At 34.2% G+C, this 15,131-nt stretch overlaps 1 protein-coding gene across 2 annotated transcripts; it reads left to right on the forward strand.

Moving 5' to 3' along the window:
- Positions 1 to 6,967: 6,967 nt before the first annotated feature.
- On the forward strand, positions 6,968 to 14,541 carry LOC131927956 (zinc finger protein 271). 2 transcript variants are annotated; one of them, XM_059283837.1, is made up of 2 exons: positions 6,968 to 7,063; positions 10,919 to 14,541. In XM_059283837.1, exon 2 carries the CDS (start codon positions 10,943 to 10,945, stop codon positions 13,310 to 13,312), a length of 2,370 nt encoding a protein of 789 aa, XP_059139820.1. In that variant the 5' UTR covers positions 6,968 to 7,063; positions 10,919 to 10,942; the 3' UTR covers positions 13,313 to 14,541. The 2 variants fall into 2 exon arrangements, with proteins under 2 accessions (XP_059139820.1, XP_059139821.1); XM_059283838.1 differs by lacking the exon at positions 6,968 to 7,063 and adding an exon at positions 7,537 to 7,752.
- The last annotated feature ends 590 nt before the right edge of the window (positions 14,542 to 15,131 follow it).

Raw genomic sequence — 15,131 nt, forward strand, 5'->3', positions numbered from 1 at the left:
GAGATTTCAAAAATTTACATAAAATAGTAGAACATTGAGACTAACTCTGTTTTTAGTAGGATTATCTTCATTTTTAATAAGCTTTCTAACAAGCATACTTATTTTAGGTTTATCCGTTTAGCAGACTATGCAAAATGTCTCACAAACTAGGTACCCTATTAGAGGTATCGATACCGCATTTTCATGTTCCTTCGTTTTATATGAATTGTCACCCATTTCTTTACATTTTTTTCTTAAAGAATTTTAATAATTAAACTAGTAAACGAGAGGATTCAAAGATAATAAATTAACCTTTTTAAAATTGTAAAAATTGTATGAATTGAGCTAATATGTTGCGGCCTGTACTACGTGCTACTAATGATTGAATTAGGTATACGCTAACTCAACACAAAGTTGAAATTAACTTATACATATAATGATTTAAAACTAAAAATAATAACACTAGGTTCGATTTGAGTAAGACTATACGATTTTTAGTTTAATTTTTTAACTACAAAAATCATCTTTTTCGTAATGCATTATAGTAGAGGCTTAAATCTAAAAATCGAGAAAAACGATATCGCTAATGTTTTGTCGCTATATTCGTTGGTATTTTGATCAATTAAAATAAGAAAACATTCAGACTTAAAATTTGAATTTAGTGTGAGTCGGTACATTTTTACTTTCTCGTATATACGAAGTAGATCTATAGAGAAAGTATTGTAATCGTGCAAAAAAAAAAAAAATCGAGTTTTTTTACAATCGAGATTTTTACAAATCTCGACGTTTTACACCTCACTGATACGGAAAAACATAATTTTGCAATCTTGTCCGTATGTCTGTGTGTCTGTCTGTGTGTGTGTGTGTGTGTCTGTGTGTAAACACGATTACTTGAGTACCGTTACAGCTAGGTTGATGAAATTTCATATATAAGTATTTTATCAAAATCGTAGATACGTATCAACTTTTGAGCGATTTCCGATAACCGGAAGTGGTACTTTTCCTACTTTGAATTTTTGAAAAGCCTATAACTTGAGTACTATTTCAGATAGATAAATGAAATTTCACATGTAAGTAAAAGATCTAATTCTCTACCTTCTGTTAAATTTTGAGTAATTTCCGTTGACCGGAAGTAGTAATTTACGCTACTACCGATTTCTCAAAAAACTAATGTAAATTTTTAAAGTACTAATAATATTGCGCACTATTATGCACTTTTTTATTTGGCGTTCACTTGGTGTGCAATTCTTTTGTCTACGAGATTTTATTCTACTTTTAAAACTTTAAGTATTTAAAATGGATTAAAAATCATGTCTATAGCCCGAGTTCCCATCCCCTGTTGTTTTATATTAGAATATTCGAGAAAGTTTAGGGGAGATCACTCCCGGTTTATTTATTTGGCGTTCACTTGGTGAGCAATTCTTTTGTCTACGAGATTTTATTCTATTTTTAAAAACTTTAAGTATTTAAAATGGATTAAAAATCATGTCTATAGCCCGAGTTCCCATCCCCTGTTGTTTTATATTAGAATATTCGAGAAAGTTTAGGGGAGATCACTCCCGGTTTATTTATTTGGCGTTCACTTGGTGAGCAATTTTTTTGTCTACGAGATTTTATTCTATTTTTAAAAACTTTAAGTATTTAAAATGGATTAAAAATCATGTCTATAGCCCGAGTTCCCATCCCCTGTTATCTATCTAATACTACTAAAAGTCAAGTTTGTTTACATGTTTGAATATTTATTTGTTTGTTTGTTTGTTTTTTTGTTTGGCTGATCGAGTATTGTGATATGTTCTACTCTATCTGGAGAGCTGTAAAATAGTATGTAGGTAGAGAATAATTTTTGTTTTAAGACAGACTGTTAATCACACATTTATTTAAAGACGTTAATTAATTTATTGATTTATTCATACGTAGAGTAACCCTATTTTTTAAAAAAGATTAGAACGACCACTACACTCGGCGGGACCGTGACGTCACAGTTTTTTGTTTACTCTTTAGTACAATAAAATGGCGGCGTCTATCGAAGAAAATTGTGTTCCCATTCAAAAGTTTAACGCGTTCTAAATCTAATTTTCTGTCGGTCATAACTTTAACAATACGTCCGTTTGCTGTATTTATTACATTCCAACACTTACATAAATTTTCAACTGTCTTTTTTCATTTAGTTTTACAATAAATTTCTCTAGATCTAAAGATCAGCTGTCGAAGGAAAGTTATGAATCTAGCCTAGATCTAGATCTAGCCTAGATCTAGGTCACTAGACTCAATATAAATTCTAGATCTAGACTTAATGTACATTCTACATCTAGAATCTATTTCAGACCTTAATACATCTAGAATCTATTTCAGGCCTTAATTATTTTATATAAATCTTTGTTTGGCTAATTTAAGATAAAATTTAATTTGAAAGTTACTACTACTAGACTTAGATCTAGATCTATGCGCGTAAATCAAGTTGCATAAGGAGACTCAAAGTATAGTATAAAAATTCATTTGTGACGTCACGAGTAAATAGCTAAGTTGGTAGCGTAGTCGGCTCTCACGCGGGTGGCACAGGTTCTAGACCAATATGTCAATGATATATTTTTTTTCAATTTTTTTTTTAGATGTGAATGATAAAGTTTCCTATCTGAACTTGGCAGGATACAGGGCAGGTGAAGTAGAGTTCATCTGTTTCTTTGTCCTAAGCATATGAAAGGATAGTGTGGTCAGAGACATGCTCGGCTGGAATCGTTTTTTAAACGATAAAAACATGTCTGAGACTTGGCGGGACACTGGGTAGATGAAGTAGAGTTGAGTAGGTCACATGTGACGTCAGTATATGAAGGGATAGTCCGAAATCGGTGTTTTCGGTGTTTTTAAAAGATAAAAAACATATTTTTGAATGTGGGGTCTGTTTTTTGCGACGATAAGTGACACTGCAGTAGCGTAGCGAGGAGGGGGGGGGCGGGAGGGGGGGGGGGGGGAAGGGGAGGCGGGGGGAGGGGGAAGGGGGGGCGGGGGGGACATATGTTGGGGCGCTAAAATGGTTTGGAAAAATAAATTGAAAGGTTGAGGGGGGTTCAAATCGAAAGTTTGAGTGGGGGGGGGGGGATGCACATCAAAAGTTTGAGGGGGGGGGGGGTGCAAATCAAAATCTTGCGGGGGGGGGGGGTTCAAATCGAAAAGTTTGTCCCCGGGCGCCGGGAAGGGTCGCTATGCCTCTGAGTGACAGACGTGGTGTTTTTTGATGGATGACCTCCGAAACCCACAGTTATCCAACGGATGACGGGTATTCTAGTTTTATATAAGAATATTCGAGAAAGTTTTGGGGAGATCACTCCCGGTTTATTACTGTTATTTTCACAAATGTTTTTACTTTCTTCTTCAGACGTTCACAAGATGTAAACCCCGACTAACAAAATAGATACCGTAGGCCTAAGTATTAGCGACGTCGATTCTACCTTTCTCCGCTATCGTATTCCGTTATATTTGTTTTAAATTATTAGGCCATTAGGTCTATTTAAAATGTAAAATAAAGATGTATCCAAGCGGTCTTAAAAATTATAAGCCAAAGGTCGAAATTATTAATTGAATAGTGGTTAAATTCACCAAGTAGACTGTGCGGGATCCAAATCTTATTAATACTAGATAAATGGCCCGTTGAGGAAGGGTACAACGGGCGCTAGGCTGATAGTGCTGTCTCTTTTCTCTAAACTAAAACCATCCCACCCCCACACACACACACCCACTCCCCACACACACCACCCCCACCCCCCACACACACCTCCACCCCCCACACACCACCCACCCCCACACACACCACCCCCACCCCCCCACACACCACCCCCCACCCGCCCCCACCCCCCCCACCCCCACCCCCAAAAAAACATGTCTACCGTCCCATTCAACGAAATATAATTATATACTTTTTCCAGTGTCCGCCCCCTCCCCGAAAATTCTACCCCCGCCCCCGAAAATTTCAAGTACCCCCACCCCTCTCCGGGGAGGAAAAAGTCTGAAAGAAACACTGGTGTCGCGCTTAGCCACTACGCGAAGAATTGCATTAAAGAAATTGCGAGAAAACCACTTTTTATATTAGACACATTAATTAGGCGGTAATTTTATTATAGAGTATCGATGAGGAAACCACCCCACCCCACCCCCCCACACACACCACCCCCACCCCCTACCCCCCACCCCCCACTCCCAAAAAAAACATGTCTACCGTCCCATTCAACGAAATATAATTATATACTTTTTCCAGTGTCCGCCCCCCCTCCCCGAAAATTCTATCCCCGCCCCCGAAAATTTCAATTACCCCCACCCCTCTCCGGGGAGGAAAAAGTCTGAAAGAAACACTGGTGTCGCGCTTAGCCACTACCCGAAGAATTGCATTAAAGAAATTGCAAGAAAACCACTTTTTAGATTAGACACATTAATTAGGCGGTAATTTTATTATAGAGTATCGATGAAGAAATTTCTTTTGAGTTGGGGAGGGGGGGGGGGGGGGCTCAGACGTTCTTACGCGTGGGGTGGGGCTTCGCCCCTACCCGAAGAATTGTATGCAAGAAACTCTTCACGCAAACCATTTAGATTAGACAACATTTCCTTTTTATTCAATGTTTACGCGATAATCAATGGCGTCATTATAATACTGTGTGCACTTTCCGCCTTGAGATTATTTTCATTTCAATGCTAAATGTGTCGACGTCATACTTCGTTTTTCGAATTACTATGCAGGTTTTTATTTTGCTTGTGTTTTCTCTAGAGCGTTCTTGTCAGATAGAATTTTTGCTTATGTTTTCTCTAGAGCGTTCTTGTCAGAGCGTTCTTGTCAGATAGATAGATACATAGATACACAGACAGCGAAACTATTATTATAGATAAGAAATATTAGTTAAAACACAACATTTTAGTTTTTACGAGTGTGTTCATTCTATTGTAAAAAGCTGAATGTGTATCCTGGTAGTCTTCATTTATTTCATATCCCATTAGTTTATCTTGCTAAAGAATAAAATATACCCTTGTAAACAAAAAAGGCCTATATTTATTTGCTTGATACCCACTCACACTCAAATAACGAATGTATAAGGAGGGGGGGGGGAGGGAGACTTTCTGAGTTAAAGACCTTTAGTTTGAGTCGGGTGCTAATTGAGTTGCTTTTGTTAAGTTAGTGTGATTGATTTTTTTCGAATACTACATCTAAAATGAAGTTGATTTAAATGAAAGTATGTAAAGTATGGTTGATAAGTTAGCTATGTAGATCTAGTACTGGGGTACCTTTTGCTTTTCTAAACGTTGTACGGAATTGAATCTGCCTTTCATCGTCCACAAATAAAAGCACTCTTTTTTTTTACACACATTCCCCTCCCCCATCAATAGCTTATCCTTATTGTTGTAAGACGTTTTTCCAGACCCGTATCGCCAAGATTTTGTTAAATGTTATCACAACTGGACAGTGTGGTCTAGTATGTAGTACGCCCGCTAACTAAACTGATAGATCGGTACCCGACCTGGTGACCGTAGGTCATCCCAAGCTGTCCATCACGTTCAAAACCAGGTGGCAAGGTGTCGTATTTAAAACTGGAGGCAAAAGTCCGACAGAAATCCTCGTGTCTAGCGTCTGTCTACGTAGCTGTGTGAAATGCTCGATTCTTGATAACGTTGCTGTTTGTTTCGCGCTAGATATGTTCAGTTATCTAACGACACCCAAAGATTATCTCTCAACTGACATGCCTCCAATATGTCAAAAACACTCATATATGTTGCACTGTACTGAGCTGTCTCTATGATACCGTTCAGGGGTCATCCATAAATGACGTCACGCTTTTTTGACGATTTTTACCTTCCCCCTCCCCTTGGTCACACGTCGTCACAAAAAGCCAGACCCCCCCCCCTAAAATGACGTCACGCCTCAACATACAACCCCCTCAAAATTGCAGTTGAATTTTTTTTTAAACATCGATATTTTTCCAAAATCTTGTCTAAACTATTACAATTTATTAAAACAGTTATATAAAACGCGAAATAACGTCTAAAATTCGTTTTCTAACATTGTTTTTTTATAATGCAAAAATGTGACGTCGCAACATCTGAACCCCCCACCCCCCTCCCCCTCATCACACATCGTCACAAAATTACGGACCCCCCTCCCCCTACGAGTGTGACGTCATTTATGGATTACCCCTTACCAGTGTTTCTTCCAGACTTTTTTCTCCGGGGGGGGGGCACTTGAAATTTTCGGGGGGGGGGGGGGATCGGTAAACTTTCTTCGGGGGGGGGGGGCGGACACTGTTAAAAGTATATATTTTCTATATAAATTATATAAATTTCATTTCGTTCGGGGGGGGGGGGGGGGGGGGGGCGGTAAAAAAAATTTCGGGGGGGGGGGGGGCTTAACTCCCCCCCCCCACCCCGAAGAGATGCCTGGAAGAAACTCTGCCCCTTACCTAGGAATTAGGAATGTTTATTCTTTTTTAATCAGCCAGTTTCTTTTATTTTTACTATTATTATGACGTTTGAGTTTAATGATTGAATATATCGAGTGGTATATTTTTATTTAAATGATTTTTAATAAACCACTTTTAAATTAAATAATTTATTAATATCTTGGTAGAGATACTCATTTTTAAAAAAATGCATTTAAAAATACTTATTTGAAAATTTTATAATTGTGCGCCTACGCAGAGTTATTTCCCTTTCGCATTTTTTCTACGCTCTCGATGAGACCACTTTTTGCTTTCATTTTTCATAGGCTTGGTTGTCCCCGCAATTTTTACACTAAAACCGTCATATCTAGAGAACCGTTTATCCTATAAACATAAATTTGGTACCATTTTGCAACATTTAGTCCCCTTAAAACAACCCCGTCATTATTTTGTCACTTTATTTATTTTAAAAATTGTGTGCAACTAGCTAATATAAACATTAAACAGTGGTTGAGTGGTCTTCTCTAACTCTTAGAGTGGTTTCCCCTGAATATCTAACACAATCTTTTACACACAAAAAAAAACAACAGATGTCTGCTAAAGTAAATGTGTGTGGTTGCATCTGATGAAAACATTGCTGGTCGTAATTTAATACTATTGTTTAAAAACAGGTAGGATCTTGATCTAGATCTAGAATAGATCTAGATCTAGATCTATAATGAAAATTAAGGGTAATCTATCGTTTTGGGTACGTAAATTACTAAAATCGCCCGCGTCTATTAGTTACATTTTAAACAGCCTAGGCCTAGGCCGCCTACTGTTTTGTTAGGCCTAATTATTTTGTATTTCTAATTATTGTAAGTGTATGTGCTAATTATTGCTGATACCAAACATTGTTCTAGTTCTTCTAACTACTTTAAACTTTAGTAAATCTAATCGTCTTATTTTACTACTTACTAGGCCTAGATCTAGATCTAGTTGTCACAATCCTTCTGCAAGTTTTTTCCGTGTTTCTTAAAAATACATTTATTACTACACACGACTTTTTATTATTAATATTTAGATCTATTAATTGTTGCTAATTTTCTGCCAATTAAACTTTAAATTAAGTTAAAACATTAATTTAATGCACTTGACTTTATTTTTATTTCAATGGTCAAATAAACTATGTTAGTAGTTACAGTAACAAATATTAACGAAGCTCAACAAACATTACCGAATAATTTCCGATGCTACATCATGAGATTACACCTAATTTTAGAATGCGTTATATGGAATTCTAAAATACTTGGAATGCTCTGCGTATTCACTTTGAAAACAATACTTGACAAAGAATGTGATAGCTGCCACGCAACCCTAGGTTAGTAGTGAAGCCTAGAAATCCTACAAACTTAATTGATTTTAAATTTAATAATAGCATTTTTAGCATAGGCTATAGAATAGATTCTAGATCTACATAAATGAAACTTTTTTGTAACTTGCAAAACAAATCCTCTTAAAATGTGAAATAATTACTAAAATTTAATTTAATTAGTCCCCTTTTTTACACATTATTAGCCTCAGCCAATTTTACGTAGGCCTATCTAAAATGATAGATTACAGCAGGGGTTCCCAACCTTTTTTTACTCTAGAGCACGTTCTAAAATATCAGTAGGGTGGCGGGCACCACCTATTTTAAATCGACAAACTCCATCCAGAGGCGTAGCGACCCTTCCAGTCACCCGGGTACAAAACTTTCGATTTGCACACCCCCCTCAAAAATTTTCGTTCTGTTTGCCCCCCCCCCCCCTTAAAATTTTTGATTTGCACCCCCCCCCCCTTTCCTCAAACTTTCGATTTCCATCCCCTTCAACCTTTCAATAATGTTTATAAAAAAAATTCTGTCTCTATCGAATATGAGAGGCGGGCACATACGAATCGTTCGGGCACGGGGTTGGGAACCCCTGGATTACAGTATCAGGTATAGATCTAGATCTATTTAAAAAAATATTATTAATTATAATTATCATCTTAGAAAAAAAAAACTATCTTGGGTAATCTATCGTTTTAGCGTAATCAATTCGGTCGGTGCTAATAATGTAAGGATAAGGTCACTAATGAATATGGCTTAAATATAGCTTTTGCATATTGTATTAAAATACTAAAGATAATTGAATATTAAACCACAGTTTAGGGTTAAATCAATAAAAATACATGTTTAACAACGATGTTCCAGATACTAAATTTGCAATTATAAAAACAGCTGCCATCTTAAGAAAGTATTATTTTGAGTCATTTCCCCTTAATTTCCCCTCAGCTTTGAGTTTGCATGATCGGAAAACTGTTTTTTTACATCTTATTTTCTACACATTACAAATGTCATGTGTGATTTATTTTTTTTAATAAAATTTCCAAACATTGTCACTCGTGTAATTGCTTACTTACTTTTGCTAGCCCACTGGCCAAAATCCCACCCTAGTCGGCGTGGTCACTCTGAGTTCAGCAGGCCTATACTATAGTATAGTCATAGAATTAAAACAAGTTCTATTTGAGATTGTCGATGTCATTCCCCCCCCCCCCCCCCCATTTCAAGCAAAAACAAACCTGCTTTTCATTTATTTTTTGTAAGTTCACATAGGTTTATTAACTTAGATCTACTACCACACATGCTAGATAGCGCTAAAAACAATTTACTAAACAACAGTGAGATTTAGCGAGATCTAGTAGGACTATCATCTGACCTACTGCTGACACTGTATTGTCCTTCTACAAGTACTAGTTCCAGATTCACTAAGATTTTATTCTTTTTTGTATTTTTAACCTGTGCTACATTGGTATTGAAATAAAACATTTAAAGTTTATGTCAAAATTGAATTGCTTAGACAAAAAAATCAAGTCGTCCTGATATGTAATTTTAGATCACATTCAACCTACGAAATAGATTTAGTGGGCTGCAGAACATTCCTCGCAAATACAGCCTATTAGTTTCTGTTTCAAGACCTGTCTTGATTGTGTTATTTTTTTACTTTCTCGTATACAGAGTATAGAGAAAGTATTGTAATCATGCACAAAAATAACATGACATTTTGACAGTTTTCACACTTTTACTCCTCAGTCCTTCATCACATCCAGGATATAGTGGACTTATTTTAATCAGGCAAAAATTACAAATCCAGATTTATCAAAATTTTGGCGTTTTATGGAGTTGTAAAAACTGGATAATCCAATTCTGTCCATGTGTCTGTGTGTTAACACGATATTTTGAGTACCGTTACTTCTAGGTTGATGAAATTTCATATATAAGTATTTTATAAAAATTGTAGATCCGTATCAACCTTTGAGCGATTTCCAATAACCGAAAGTGGTACTTTTTCTACTTTTAACAAAAGCCTATAACTTGAGTACTATTTCAGATAGATAAATAAAATTTCACATGTAAGTAAAACATCTAATTCTCTGCCTTCTATCAAATTTTGAGTAATTTCCGTCGACTGGAAGTAGTAATTTACGGTATTTCAGATTTCTCAAAAAACTAATGTAAATTTATAGAGTACTAATAATATTGCGCACTATTATGCACATTTTATTTGGCGTTCACTTGGTGTGCAATTCTTTTTCCACGAGATTTTATTCTATTTTAAAAACTTTAAGTATTTAGAATGGATTAAAAATCATCATATCCTGAGTTCCCATCCCCTGATGTTTTATATAGGAATATTCGAGAAAGTTTTGGGGAGATCACTCGAGGTTTATTTTTGTTATTGATGCAAATGGCATTAATATCATTTTTTAATGCATTAGATTTAACTTAGGGTTAGGCTTAGAGGTTAAGGTTGGACTTTAAGGTTAGGCTTATGGGCTAGGCCGTTAGGTTAAAGGTGTAAGGGATAGTCTAAGAAAATAAAAGCAAGGCATTAAGAGCAGTTTATTTCCTCTCAAACAGAAGAGGATAAACATATCTTCATGTGTGATGATCTAAGCATGTTGAGTATTTCCTCTATCACAGAGGCCTAGCAAGGGTGGGGCGGGGCGGGGTGCAGACCACACCGGGTGACACCATTTAGGGGGGTGACACCAAGGCAAAAAAATTGCAAAAAGTACAAAAGAAAAATGATTTTTACCAGTTCTTATAATGATCAATTAAAGTAAAATATTCTTTTTAGTACAAACCGACAATTATTACAAGAGGATGGGGGCAACATCATGATGTCAAATTGCTAAGTATTAAGAAAACAATACTTAATCCAACTGTTTTCTTAACCATCATTGCTATTAAGTCTGTAGTGATTAAAGTGTATGTGGCATACATTTTAATTTTAGCCCTATGTAGGCCAACACACTTTTATGTGTATGTATATATATATATATATGTGAGTGACACCCAACCTATCGACGCCACTGCTCTATCATTCACCAAAATGAGCACTACCGCCTAGTTTAAATCTTAAACCAACATAAACTCCAATCTACTGTAGCTATTAGGCCTATAAATATATTTAAAAGTTTGAAATCAATTTGAATTAACATTTAAAATATTTTATCCTCAGTTCATTTATAAGAAGCAGGGCAGCATGGGAGAGGCAACAGGTGATTTAGATATACAGTCAGAGGAATTAACCAAATTTTCATATTCTGAAGATGTGAAGCCAGAGCTATCTACAGTATTTTCATCTTCTGCTGACATAAAAACAGAAGTGTCCACAATTTTGACTTTCCATGATAGGAAACCAAACATGTCATTTATAACTTCACAGGATTTTAAAACCAATGTTCCACCAGAATTTTTATCTTCTAAAGAAACAAAAACAAAAAATACAACATTTTCATCCTTAGATGATGTAAAACACAATATGACATTTATAACTTCTCAAGATTTAACAACAGGATTTTTAATTAATAATGATATGGAACCTACTGTATCAGCAATATGTACAGGATCTGAAGATATAAAATCAGAATCAGCAACGTTATCAACTAGCGAAGATATAAAATCAGAATTAGCAATATTATTAGCTAGCGAAGATATGAAATCAGAATTAGCGACGTTATCAAGAAGTGAAGACATAAAACCAGATTTATGGACATTTTTAGATTTTGAGGATAAACAACAAAAAGGACTAGAAGAAAAGCTAAAACTTTCTGAAGATAAAACATTTGTTTCTGTTGATCATCATGAACAGTTCTTTCAAAGATCTAACTTGAATAAACATAAACAAGCTCAAGTAGGGGAGAGGCCTCTTCAATGTGATGATTATCATAAAAGGTTTTCAGACAGTTCTAGTTTAAGAAAACATAAAAAAGTTAATTCAGGAGATAAGTTACATGAATGTGATCTTTGTCATAAAAAGTTTTCACTCCGTTCTAATTTAAGTAGGCACAAAAAAATTCATTTAGTGGTTAAACCTTATGAATGTGATGATTGTCATAAAAGGTTTTCAAACATTTCTAGTTTAAGTAAACATAAGAAAGTCCATTTAATGGTTAAGCCTTATGAATGTGATGTTTGTCATAAAAAGTTTTCATACAGTTCTAGTTTAAGAAACCATAAAAGAATTCATTTAATGTTTTTTAAGTGTTATGAATGTGATCTTTGTCATAAAAAGTTTTCATACAGTTCTACTCTAAGAATACACATAAAAATTCATTTAGGGGTTATGCCTTATGAATGTGATGTTTGTCATAAAAAGTTTGCATGCAGTTCTAGTTTAAATAAACATAAGAAAGTCCATTTAATGGTTAAGCCTTATGAATGTGATGTTTGTCATAAAAGGTTTGCAGACAGTTCTACACTAAGCAAACACAAAAAAATTCATTTAGGGGTTAAGCCTTATGAATGTGATGTTTGTCATAAAAAGTTTGCAGAAAATTCTACTCTAAGAATACACATTAAAATTCATTTAGGGGTTAAGCCTTACGAATGTGATGTTTGTCATAAAAAGTTTGCATGCAATTCTAGTTTAAATAAACATAACAAAGTCCATTTAATGGCTAAGCCTTATGAATGTGATGTTTGTCATAAAAGGTTTGCAGACAGTTCTTATATTAATAGACACAAAAGAGTTCATACAGGAGAAAATCCATATGAATGTGATGTTTGTCATAAAAGGTTTTCAGACAGTTCCTCACTAAGCAGACACAAAAAAATTCATTTAATGGTTAAGCCTTATGAATGTGATGTTTGTCATAAAAGGTTTTCAGACAGCTCTTATTTTAATAGACACAAAATAATTCATTCAGCAGATAATCCGTATGAATGTGATGTTTGTCATAAAAGGTTTTCAGGCAGTTCTCATTTTAATAGACACAAAAAAATTCATTCAGCAGATAATTCTGATAATCCGTATGAGTGTGGTGTTTGTCTTAAAAAGTTTTCAAACATTTATGTTCTTAACCAACACAAAAATATTCATATAGAAATTAAGCCTTATAAATGTGATCTGTGTCATAAAAGTTTTTCATACAGGTCTTCTCTAAGCCTACACAAAAATATTCATTTGGAAGTTAAGCCTTATGAATGTGATCTTTGTCATAAAAGGTTTTCAAACAGTTCTAAGCTAAGCCAACACAAAAATATTCATTTGGAAGTTAAGCCTTATGAATGTGATGTTTGTCATAAAAGGTTTTCAAACAGTTATAGTTTAAGTAAACATAAAAAAGCTCATTCAGGAGATAAGCCACATGAATGTGATGTTTGTCATAAAAAGTTTTCATACAGTTCTAGATTAAGAAACCATAAAAAAATTCATTTAATGTTTTTTAAGCGTTATGAATGTGATCTTTGTCATAAAAAGTTTTCATACAGTTCTACTCTAAGAATACACATAAAAATTCATTTAGGGGTTAAGCCTTACAAATGTGATGTTTGTCATAAAAAGTTTTCAAACAGTTATAATTTTAATAGACACAAAAGAATTCATTCAGCAGATAATTCATATGAATGATTTTTTTCATTAAAAAGTTTTCATATAGTTCTTCTCTAAGCAAACACAAAAAAATTGGTTAAGCCTTAAGAATGTCATAACTTTGTCATAAAGGGTTTTCACTTTGTTCATTCAGGAAATAAATTCTATAAATCTGATGTTGGTCATGAAAACTTTACCCACAATAGTGTATGATAATATTTTTTTAATTGTTGAAGCACCAAATGAATAGACATTCTAATCTTCAATTCATTCATGATCTCTATATATTTATAATAGGATAGCATGTTAAGTTGTAAGCACCAAATGAATAGACATTCTAATCTTCAATTCATTCATGATCTGTATATATTTATCATAGGATAGCATGTAAGCACCAAACGAATAGACATTCTAATCTTCAATTCATTCATGATCTGTATATATTTATAATAGGATAGCATGTTAAGTTGTAAGCACCAAATGAATAGACATTCTAATCTTCAATTCATTCATGATCTCTATATATTTATAATAGGATAGCATGTTAAGTTGTAAGCACCAAATGAATAGACATTCTAATCTTCAATTCATTCATGATCTGTATATATTTATAATAGGATAGCATGTAAGCACCAAATGAATAGACATTCTAATCTTCAATTCATTCATGAACTGTATATATTTATAATAGGATAGCATGTAAGCACCAAACGAATAGACATTCTAATCTTCAATTCATTCATGAACTGTATATATTTATAATAGGATAGCATGTTTTAGTTCTACTTCTAGGTCACTGGTATATATTTTCGTATTTTATATGCAAATACAGCTAAATTGATGTTTATTGCATACATTTAAATGAAAATAAAAGATAATAACAGACTATTATTAATAAATTATTATATTAAAATTACCCAATTTAGACCATCCTTGTGGCTGAACATTTATAGTTATCTTTTCTTTGGTCTCAGTCTGAGAAGTGTAAGTGGGATCATTCCCTAAAACAACTATCAGTTTCTAATTCTTGACTCTATCCCATTTTCTTTTCTATTTGCAAACAGTAACACTGCATACAAGTTGCAAATTAAAAGGCATTAAAGACAAAAAAGACTAACGCTGTATTGGTTATGTTCTGACATTTTGGTGTCCTATTTCTAGCATAATTTATGCTTTGTTGTTTTTTCTTTTGTTTTCTTTATTTTTAAAAACACTTTAATTTTAATGAAATTGTTGCTGTGGGATTGTAACAAGAAATAAAAATTTCTAACTAAATGTTTTTTTTAATTGTTTTTCTGACAATGTCTGTATTCTAACATTAAAATTCCAATTAGACCATAGTGTGTTAAAGTGTATGTGGCATATATTTTATATACATCCAACTGTATTATTAACTGACTATATATAAACATCGTTACTGTTAAGTATGCAGTGATTAAAACTTATACTTATACACTCATACACACCACTGGGGTGACACCGAACTAAGCGACGCCACTGCCTATAGGCTATTACATTTTCCAAGACCACTAATGCATATTATATCCATAATAAGTTGTTTCCTTAGCCTATAGGCCTATAACATTTTCCAAGACCACTACCACATATAAAATTATGTTGTTTGTTACATAAGCCCACAAGTTTTAATTCTGTATGTATGTAACCAAGGATTACAAAAGCATATAAGAAAAAATAATACTTCCATTGCCTCAAGTGTTAAATGCTGATTACTAAACACACATGTTATGGTTCTTTACAAATAAGGTTCTCACAGAAGCCAGTGCAGGGCCTGGCCGTGACGGCTAGTATAAAAATAGAAGTCGATTGCGGTTTCTTAAATGAATGAAAGAAGACTACA

This window comes from Physella acuta, unplaced genomic scaffold, assembly GCF_028476545.2.
Source record: "Physella acuta isolate Inbredline_101_S28 unplaced genomic scaffold, ASM2847654v3 ptg001451l, whole genome shotgun sequence".
Classification (NCBI taxonomy): domain Eukaryota; kingdom Metazoa; phylum Mollusca; class Gastropoda; family Physidae; genus Physella; species Physella acuta.